The sequence below is a fragment of the Rhinopithecus roxellana genome, chromosome 15, assembly GCF_007565055.1.
Source record: "Rhinopithecus roxellana isolate Shanxi Qingling chromosome 15, ASM756505v1, whole genome shotgun sequence".
In the NCBI taxonomy this organism is placed as follows: domain Eukaryota; kingdom Metazoa; phylum Chordata; class Mammalia; order Primates; family Cercopithecidae; genus Rhinopithecus; species Rhinopithecus roxellana.
The window spans coordinates 108,440,495-108,450,935 of record NC_044563.1 but is presented as its reverse complement, the minus strand read 5'-3'; the positions used below and the strand labels follow the sequence as shown (position 1 = coordinate 108,450,935).

Sequence of the window (10,441 nt, the reverse complement as noted above, 5' to 3'; positions counted from 1 at the left end):
TGAAAACACAGGAGTTATACAATAAGGAACTCTGTTAAATGCTTCACATAGCCCTTATGACATCATACACCCTTATATTATATGCCCTTACATTATATACTCTTATGACACTACATGATGTGGTCATTTGTTAATTTAATACTCATCTACATCTCAATATACTGTGAGCTCCCTGAGGACAGGGAATTGGTTTTGTTCACTGCAGAAATCCAGAGCCTACAACAGTGTCTGGCACAGAGTGCCAGACAATAACTGTTTGTCAAATAAATAAAGGAAGGAGAGAGTCCTTTTGCTTCACACAACAAACCTACGAGGTGGGTACAGTTCTTATGCTCATTTCACAGGAAATTGAGATTCAGAGATACACTGAGTTTCTCAGCCTTACATAGCTAGGAAGTAGTGGCACCTAGGACCCCAGGTGTATCAAGCCCCCTCAAAGCCCATTCTCTTAGTTACCTGAGTCTGTGGCTTCCTGCTTTTATGTTTTGGGGGTAGAAAGTGTGTGTGTGTGTGTGTGAGAGAGAGAGAGAGAGTGTGTGTGTGTGCGTGTGTGATGTATTTGGGAGGGACTTAGCCATCTTCTTCCACCAGGCAGCTTCTCAGTAGGCAGTTTCCACCACCCACTATAATCTGGAGTAGAGTAAGCCTTCCTTGGCTGAATCCTCAAGTGAATTTCTATTTTCTTCACATATTGGAGAGAAGAATGAAAATCAGATGAAGGGAAGGGAGAGCAGAGAGCAAGAAATATGGAACCATAGAAACCATGAGTCACAGAAGTGACTGGGGGAGTCGAACGTCTCCTACTATCTCTGCCTAATTTTTATGAAGTGAATCAAACTAAAGCAGACTTGGTGTCAGTAAACTTTTTATAGGTAAGGTTTGGTCCTTCTAGTGTCCCTGCTCCTTTTATCTTCTTGTCAGTTGCCACAAGTTCCTACTCTTATTCAAGTTTAAATATTTTTTTTGAAAGTTTGAAAGGTCTGCGTCTTAGGCACTTTGTGAGAGAGGTAATGACACTGACAATTAAAAAAAAAACTATGATAACAAAACTAACATATATTGAGTGCTTACTATGTACTAGGCAAGATTCTAAGTGTTTCCCATGTACTATCTTATTTAAAAGATCCTATAGAACCATTAAGTCAACCCTATGGGTGACCTTAAAGGTAGATATACTAGTTATCTATTACTGTATGTGAATTATCCTGAAAGTTGGTGGCTTAGAACAGGAATGAACATTTATTATTTTTGCCAGTTTCTGTGTATCAGGAATTTGGGAGTGTCTAGGGGTTCTATTCCAGCTCACTGAAAGGTCAATCACCTATTAGCCAAGGGTATAGTCATTCAAAGACTTTACTGGGGCTGGAGGATCTGCTCCCAAGATGGTTCACTCCAAGGCCGGCAAGACAGCAGGAAGCTCAGTTTCTTCTCATGTAGACATATCCACAGGGGTGCTTGAGTGTCCTTACAACATGGTGGCTGGCTTCCCCCAAGCCAAGTGATCAAAAGAACAAAGGAGAAACTGCTATGTCCTTTTTGACTCAGTCTTGGAGTTATCTGCTGTCACTTCCACAATATTCATTGGTCACATATGGCAGCCCCATTCAGTGTGGAAGGACACTGCACAAAAGCATGGATGCTAGAAGGTTAGAATCTTTGAGAGCCATCTCAGAAGCTGGCTTCCACAACAGTTGCCTTGTAGTATGTACCACAACCACACAAAAGCTAATGATTCTTGAGCAATTACTATGTGCAAGGTACCATACCAGAGACTTTATATATATTATCCTTTTAAATCCTGGACAGCAACTCTAAGATCCAGGTGATACTGTAATCCCCATTTTACAGATAAGGAAACTAGGACTCAGAGAGGCTAATAACTTGCACAAGGTCATAGAGCTAGTTTGTGGCAAGTGAAATGAGCATAGGAGCACATCTCAGACATACCAGAAGTTCAGTTTGTGCTATTTTCACCTGTAATGTTGCAGGGGCTGCTGTGGGGAGTAAATGAGAAAATGTTTGCAAACTACAGAGCATTGTATGGAGGCCCAGAGAGAGAACACATTCTTTTTTCCCTCCTTCAGCAATGTGAAACCGTGTCAGAAGCACACATGCATGGTCAGAGTGTCTCTTGGTAAATAAGAGACATAAACCACTTTGTTTTTGATTTTTATTAAACCAATCTTAAAAAAGATTGATTGGATCCATAGGATATAAACAACTAGCACTGAAACCTCTCACATTTCCTGGAAACTGAATTTTTTTTTTTTTTTTTTTTTTTTGAGACGGAGTCTGGCTTTGTCGCCCGGGCTAGAGTGCAGTGGCGCGATCTCGGCTCACTGCAAGCTCCGCCTCCCGGGTTCACGCCATTCTCCTGCCTCAGCCTCCAAGTAGCTGAGACTATAGGCACTCACCACCACGCCGGCTAATTTTTTGTATTTTTAGTAGAGACGGGGTTTCACCGTGTTAGCCAGGATGGTCTCCATCTCCTGACCTCGTGATCCACCCGCCTCGGCCTCCCAAAGTGCTGGGATTACAGGCGTGAGCCACTGCGCCCGGCCGAAAACTGAATGTTTTGTGCTTGGAATTCTAAAGAACTGGGAAAAAGGAGAGTAATAAAGTAGAAAGAATGGTTTCATCTCCTGCCCAGCTTATATGGTGAGGAGGAGGTTGGCAGTGATTTAGTATAATTACAAAAACAACAGTTGGGCCGGGCACGGTGGCTTACACCTGCAATCCCAGTACTTTGGGAGGCTGAGGCGGGCAGATCACGAGGTCAGGAGATGGAGACCAGCCTGGCCAACATGGTGAAACCTCCGTTTCTATGAAAAATACACAAATTAGCTGGGCACGGCAGCAGGCACTTGTAGTCCCAGCTACTCGGGAGGCTGAGGCAGGAGAATCCCTTGAACTCGGGAGGCAGAGGTTGCAGTGAGCCGAAATGTGCCACTGCACTCCAGCTTGGGAAACAGAGTGAGGCTCTGTCTCATAAATGAATAAATAAATAAAAACAGTTGACCTTAAATAAGGTTTTACATTAGTCCAAATGATTTCAAAGACATTAATATATTTAGAAGTGTGTGTGCCTGTGTGCATGTGAGAGAGAGAGAGAGAGCCAGAGTGAAACTTGCAAAGTAAGGAAGTCGATGTGCCCAAAGAAACCTAAGGAAACAAGAACTATAGCACTGGGTCAGTCGCATTATCTTTCCATATCCCCAATGTTTGGAGGCAAAAGAGCAGCTGTAGGAGAAATTATTTGCTTATTCGCCCCCTCAGATATTGTTATCAAAGGCAGGGGGCCTCTTCCCAACAAGCTTCCTGGAACAATGCACATACTCACATGCACAGGAAATTTTGCATAAAATTTTAAGGGCTTTAAAATTCCTTAAAGCCCATGGGACAATGTCCTTAATATTCATCAATCCCAGGATAAAAGCCCTGAATGCCAAATCATTTAGATAATTGATTTATATTTTCCATATGTACTACGAACTATGGAACTTGTTAAACTTTCTCCCCTTACATCACATTTTCTCATTACCTCGAACTATCGTTGGTATTTTTAAATTGTGACCTGATCCATTTGAGCCTTTATGTTTCCAGACTACGGCAGGCAATTAAAAAGTAAAGTAATTGAATCTTAACACCCTTCAGAGTGTCTCCAGGGCATCCCAAAATCTGACGCAGGCATCCCTTTTATAACTGCCCCTGTACCCATACCTTCCCCTTTCCTTCAGCCAGGTGCAGTTTGTAAAGCAAACTTAGCCCTTTCGAGGGGTGGATTTTAGGGATGCAGTTCTATTGTTTTGACAAATGTATACAGTTGTGTAACTACCACTACAATCAAGATTAGAACAGTGGCACTGCCCCCAAAAGCTTTAATTTGTTGATCCATTTTATCAGTTGATGGACACTTGAGTTGTTTCCAGTTTTTGGCAATTATTTGCATTAGTCTTTTGCTTTTTTTGGGTGGGGGGTCAGACAGAGTGGAGCACAAAAGTGTCATCCCCTTCTTCCACCATCTAAGTCTTCTGGGGCTTTTCACCAGTGCCCTCTGGAAGCAACTGCATTGGTGCAGATATATTTTTTGCATTTGAGTATCTGCCTTTCATGACCTTTTTTTTTTTTTTTTTTTAATTTTACTTTATCCAGATTGGGTCCCAAACGTTCAACAGGTCAAGGTGGACACTATGCAGACAAAATAACTCGTGTAGTCCATCCCGTGTGCTTGGAAGGTGTCAGCTGCTCTTACCTGTGGCTTCCGGATCATCAGCCTTGGAATCAGCCATGATGTTAAAAATGCAGAATCTCAGGCTCCACGCCAGATCTACTGAATCAGAGTCAGTATCTTAACAAGATCGTCAAGAGTGCCGGATGCATATTAAAGTTTGAGAAGCACTGGTATTCCACACTCGCTACCAAAAATATACTACAATTTTCTAATAAGATTTGGCCCTTTAAGTTTTTCTTTCTCAGCAGTAAACTCACTTTGTAGTTTGAGTAAAAAACTCAAGTTTTGGGCTGGGCGCTGCATCTCGCTGGGTGTGGAAGCAAAGGCAGAAATGAGAGGGACAAAAGGAGGCAGAGAACAGAGTCCAGGCTGTTAGAAGACCCTCGCGGCCAGACCCGGGAGGCGACGAGAGACCGAAAGGGTGAACCTCCGCCCCGCTCGGCGGCCCCTCGGAGTCAGGACACTCAGGGTAGGATGCGGGCGGCCACGCGCAGCCCAGGCGCTTGCAAAACTTAGCGGAGCCGGGCCGGGCGGGCCCTGGGCGGGCTGGCGGGAGGAGGGACAGGCAGGAGGGCGGGGCCGGCGCGGCGAGGGGCGGGGTCAGCGCCGAGGCCGCGGGGGCAGCGACGGCGCCGGGCAGCGGGAGCGGCGGCCGCGCCATGTGGCTGCTGGGGCCGCTGTGCCTGCTGCTGAGCAGCGCCGCGGGTGAGTCGGGGGCCGCCGGCGAACTTCCCGCGGGGCAAGGGGTGCGGGGCGCGGCGGCCGGGTGCGGTTGCGTCCCCTCCCGGGCACGGGCCGCTCTCCGGGCGTGGGTGTGCGCGGAGGGCGGACCCCGGCGCCCGGCTGGCCGGGACCCTGCGGAGGGGCCGCCGCGGGGTGCGCGCCGTCCTATTGTGTGGGCGTGCGCGCCGGGTCGTGTTGTGCTGTGTGCGCGGGCGGGGCTCTGTGCAGTCCGGGTCTGGGGAGCCCGGCGGCTGCCCCGATTGGGCGTAGCTCGAGTGTGGCTGTGTGTGTGTTGTGTGTGTTGAGGAACGGAGGCGGGGAGAGGAGACGAGAGAACTCTTCCCTGGTCTCCTCTTCCCAGACGCCCGGGCGCGCGCGGCTGCGTTAGCCTCCTCGGGGCCTCTTCCTGAGTCTGGCGTGCACTCCGTGCCTCAGTTTCCCCACTTGCTCCGCGGAGGGAGTAGGAAAGCCGCTTCCTTTCATTCTTCTCTGGGACTGTTTGGTTTGGGTAAAGTGAGTTGAAGCAGGGCCGGATCTGGGAATTCTTCATTTTTCCCTCTGATCCTGGGAACCGAAGCTTTATTTAAGACGTCTGACCACCCTCCTTGCCCCGCGATAGGCGCCCTGACCGCCGAGGGGCCCTGGGAGAGGACACGGGGCTTCATCCGGCGGCCCTTTGAACTTGGCATCACCACCGCGTGTGCATCCCGGGGCCTGGACCGCAGCAAACCTCCTTCCCTTCCAGACAGCGTGCTGTTCCCAGGAACTTTTCTGCTGATGTGGGCACTATCCGAATTCCAGCCTGGGAGCCCTTCTTCCTCTGCCCCTGCCCGCCGCCCACAGCTGTCAGCTGTCCCTCCTGAGCTGGGCCCGCCCTTGGTCCCTTGACGTTTATTTCTGGGCATCTGATGTCCAGAATGTGGGTGACAGGGCCCAGTGAATTTTCTTCAGTAGAGTCTTGCTTGCCTGGCGTTTGTGCCATCCACATATCTAATAGCTGCCCTGTTTTGCCAAGTGCTTCTAGCAGCGTGGCTGTCGAGGTGTCTTTGGTGGTATGTGGATTTGCTAAGTCGAGGCTCACTTCATTCTGAGCTGTCCCTTGGAGATATGAATGCGTTAAAGGGAACTATCCCCTCTTCCTTGATGCCCCTGGTCCTGGGCATCCTCACAGCCCACTGGGCAGCCTTTGCCGCTCTCAAACCCATGGCATCATCTCCTCTCCTCTGATACCCCATTTAGATGCTTGTGGGTTTGCTGGGCTTCCAGGGAGGGGCTAGACCTCTTGGTGACTGCTGTGGATTTTTAACCAGATCTGGGTGAGAGTGCCCTTAAATTAGTACACCTGGGGAGAGAGTTCTCACAGGACAGTGGGCAGCCAGGAGCAGGTGTGAATTGTTTGGAGGCTGTTAGAGCAGGTCGATTTCTAGGGCGTCTACAGACATGAAGACCTGTTTGGATTCACAAATTCAATTTGTGTAGCTGTGGTGTGTCCCCTCATATCATCTGAGAAGGACAGTGTGGAAGCTGGCTCTTGTGTGTGCCCTGGGAGAGCCGCTGTGGCCAAATGGAAACTGTTATTTATTGCATCTCCCAGTTGGTACTGGGTTGCTTTAGTTGAGTCTCCATCTCTGTAAAAATAGTTGTAAAGTTAATTTTGTCCCTCTCTGGTCAGCAGTGGCTATTTAATGTGTGTGTGTCCATCTAAAATAGGGCTAAAATAAATAAAATGGTCATAGTGGGGAGTGGAGGGGTAGGGGGAGGAATAGCGTAACTGTCCCTAGTGGGTGTTCCATTATCTGAGGGCTTTGAATTACCTTTACAGTTGCTTCCTTAGAAACATCTAGGCAGGTTGGAGTGTGTGCATCTTTCATGTTACATTAAGCATCATCTTTTTAGCATGGATTTCACTTTGACCCAAGTGTTGCCAGAAACAGGGCTAGTCATTTTTCCTAATGTCAACCAGATGCTCCTGGGTGCCCAGCCCATAAGAAAAGCCTGTTTGGTTCAGTTTGGGTTTCATAGCCAGACCAGAGACCCTACCTCTCCATCCCATAGCCTGTGCTTTGATTCTCTTCTGGGAAGTTGATAAAACAAGAGAGATTGTAAAAGCCAAGACTTTGAATTTCTGTCTCCATCTGATAGTCTGTGACAAAGAATCCCGGGGTCAAGATTGAACCCTAGTTAGAGCCTGGGTCTTTGTGGGGCTGGAAAGCCACTGACATTCCAAGAGCAGTTTGGAGGCCTTTTTTATTCAGGAACCTTTTTAGAAACCTTCTTGTGTATTTTTTTCTTCCTTTGTTTTTATTTGTGTTAGGGAAGTGAAGCATTGATTTTCACCGTTACTATTTTTTAATGTATCCTGCGAGAGAGACTCAGCCCGGGTCACGTCATCTGATGTCCACTTTTCCTGCATGTGGGTGCAGTCAGTGGGTTTAAGTGTGTAGGGCTTGAGATATTTCCAAAGGCGGCCATGCTGGGTGATGGTCCATCTTCTCACCTCCTCCAGGACTGACCTTTGCCTAGACCTTCTGACATTGTTTATCAGTGAAAAGGCTTGATTTTCCCGTGTGTACTCCCAGGAGTGAGTATTGACCTTTTCTCCTGGAAAGATCTGCTTAGTGGTGTGAGGGGTGGGTTTTGTTGTTTTTAAATTTCTGAGTGGCTGTGCACAGCTAAGCACGGCTCAGCTCAGGAAGATGAGGCCTAGAAGAGGCCTTGTACACCAGAGTACAAATAAACACACCTTGTTGCTTTTCATCTTCAAAGAGATGTGACTGAGGCTCCCTACTGGGGTGTGAGATGTTTTTTCCTGACAGCCAACTTAGGCCATTTACTCTGGGATAAGTGGGGGAGGGAGAGAGATTAGAGTAGGAGAGGGTGGGGTGGTAAATTCTGGGCCTTGAAGAGTGGTTTAGACACCTTTCAGCCAGTCTGCCGGAGAAGTTGAAAGTAGACTTGTCACCTTTGTAAAGCAGTTTAGAGAATTTGGAGTTTAGGAACACTTATAATCAAGTAATTTCATATCAAAGAATTGGCCTTAAGCCGGCGTGGTGGCTCACGCCTGTAATCCCAGCACTTTGGGAGGCCAAGGCGAGTGGATCACTTGAGGTCAGGAGTTTGAGAGCAGCCTGGCCAACATGGTGAAACCCTCATCTCCACTAAAAATACAAAAATTAGCCAGTCGTGGTGACGTGCACCTGTAATCCCAGCTACTCTGGAGGCCGAGGTGGGAGAATCACTTGAACTTGGGAAGTGGAGGTTGCAGTAAGCAAAGATGGCGCCACTGCTCTCCAGAACAAGATTGCCTCAATTAAAAAAAAAAAAAAGAAAAAAGAATTGGCCTTTACAACCTTGCCTGTTTGCGTGGGCAAGGGGAAGAGAGGGAACCCACTATTAGTGAAACATCTCCTGTGTGTGAGATGCTTTGCTCATTACTTTAAGCACATGATCCCATTGAAACTTGCCAAGGATATCATGTGGCAGGAAATCATTGTATGGTTCAGAAGAGATTGATAATACCCAGGATACCACAATAAAGGCTGAAGTCTAGATTGTAACTTAAGCTTTTCCTTTCCCCCAACCTGGGCTGTTCCCATTCTGTTTCCAGGCTTCCTGCACCTTGCTTCCATGCCTTTCCTCCACAACACTCTTGTGAATTGACAGAATCAGTGAGATTGTGTACATGAATGCTCCCCCTCCCCAAATCTGTTCACTTTGTGGTCACTGCCCAGGATTTATTCAGCAGAGACATGAACTTTCTCTGCAGGACACTTTGGTGTTCATGGTAAATACATAAAATACATCTCAATCCTTACGTGAAGATGAACCTTTTTCAGAATAACTCTGGTCCTTTTGCTGTGTGTGGGGGTGAGTGACAGACACGCTAGGTGGGGACATGATACCAGCCAGGGTTCGATTTCTTGACCCGAATTGTAATCACATGGGGGTTCGTTTTTATTCTTTGAGCTCTAAATTCATATTTCCTGCCTTAAAATGTGTTTATTGTATTTTACAATTAAAAAAATAAGTACACCATGGACATGCCTTGGAGTGATGGAACTGTTTTTAGCTGTGGGATTGCCCCAGGGACGGATCTATTTTTGGTTGTTGGATTTTCTTGTTTGTTCTTTTTCTCTCTTTCTGTCTTGGAAATACTTAGGAAATGCTTGGGCTGTTCTAACCATGCAGTTTTGTTGTTGTTTTGACAGTGCCTCTACCTGACAACCAGGGAGATTTTTAAGTTGTCTGCTCGTGTGTGTGTGTGTACGCATGTGCATATGTATGTAACTGCCTTCTGTTGCTGTGAAAACATCTACTCACTTGGATGCTAAGGAGTGCCTTGAAGATGTTTGCTGGGAGAGCAGCCAGGTACTTTTGATATGCCATATTTGCTTGTCACATCGTTGGCTTGATGTTTAATATATCTTAAGATAGTACGTGGATGTTTATGGCAGAGTAACTGCTTGGTCGGGGGGATTGCAAAAGTTTACTTGAGGTATGATTCTTAGGGCTTTTGGCGGTGGTTGCAGGGATGGCGTTAGTCTCGGACAGGGTTTCTCAACCTTGGTACCAATGACACCTTGGCCTGGATGGTTCTTTGTTGTGGGGGCTGTCCGGTGCATTGCGGGATGGTCACAGCAGCGTCACTAGTTCTCGATGCCCATATTGGCTTCCTCTTCACCCAGAGTGGTGATAGCCAAAACTGCCTCCCGACATTGCCACGTTGCCTCTAGCTGAGAACCCCTGGTCTAGCGTGCATGCATCTTGAGCACATTACTGTGCATCCTAAGTGTGTCTTCTGGATGCAGGGGGTCAAGATGCCATCCTACTCCCAAGGGCCTTTGGGCTTTGGCTTTATGTTTTGTAGCCACACAGTTCCATGGGAAAACCCATTCTTAACCAGAAATGCCCTCAGTACTCTCGCTTTCCTCTTGTGTCAGAGTGAAAACTTCTGGAATTTTCTATATGTGGTTTCCTTGGGAGAGACATATGCAGAGAAGGCAGGTGACAGGCAGGTGACAACTGACACCAAAAGCCACCTGGTTCCCTGAATGTTAAACCTGGGAGGTTCACTATCCCTGAGGGCTATAGGAGCACAAGCTGCCAGTTTGCCTTGGAAGCCTTGTGTTGAAATCCTAACCCTGGAAGTTCCCCTTCCTCCACTCCACAGAGTAGGTATTGTTCTTCTGGGCTCCCCTTTCCCTTCCCATAATTCCTTCTCCCTTGCCATCAAAAGGCCTTACAACTTGAGTCGTTCTGCAGGTGCTTGGGAAAATCTTCTCTACTAGCAGCAAGCTGTGTGTGTGTGTTTTTACAAGTTTTCATCTTACACTTTTTTTCTCTAAAGTCTCTTTGTTGCTCTGTGTCGCTTTATAATACTTCGGTTCCTTTAAGACACTTTCCCCTCCAGCTGTCGTTTTGCTTCGCTCTGTTCCAAACCTTCCTTAAGAATTGTACTTCCACCTCTCTTCAGACTTGCCACATAAC

The 10,441-nt window shown here is 47.3% G+C and overlaps 1 protein-coding gene across 2 annotated transcripts in view; it reads left to right on the top strand.

Annotated features, from left to right (window-relative positions):
* The first annotated feature begins 4,781 nt into the window (after window positions 1–4,781).
* LDLRAD3 (low density lipoprotein receptor class A domain containing 3) overlaps window positions 4,782–10,441 on the top strand; it is a 291,981-nt gene continuing 286,321 nt past the window's right edge. The window contains exon 1 of one of the 2 annotated variants that reach the window (XM_030917618.1): window positions 4,782–4,936. In XM_030917618.1, the coding sequence (XP_030773478.1) occupies window positions 4,891–4,936 (46 nt within the window). In that variant the 5' untranslated portion in view covers window positions 4,782–4,890. Of the gene's footprint in view, window positions 4,937–9,234; window positions 9,323–10,441 lie in introns of those variants that run through there. The other variant, XM_030917620.1, reaches the window with a different exon arrangement.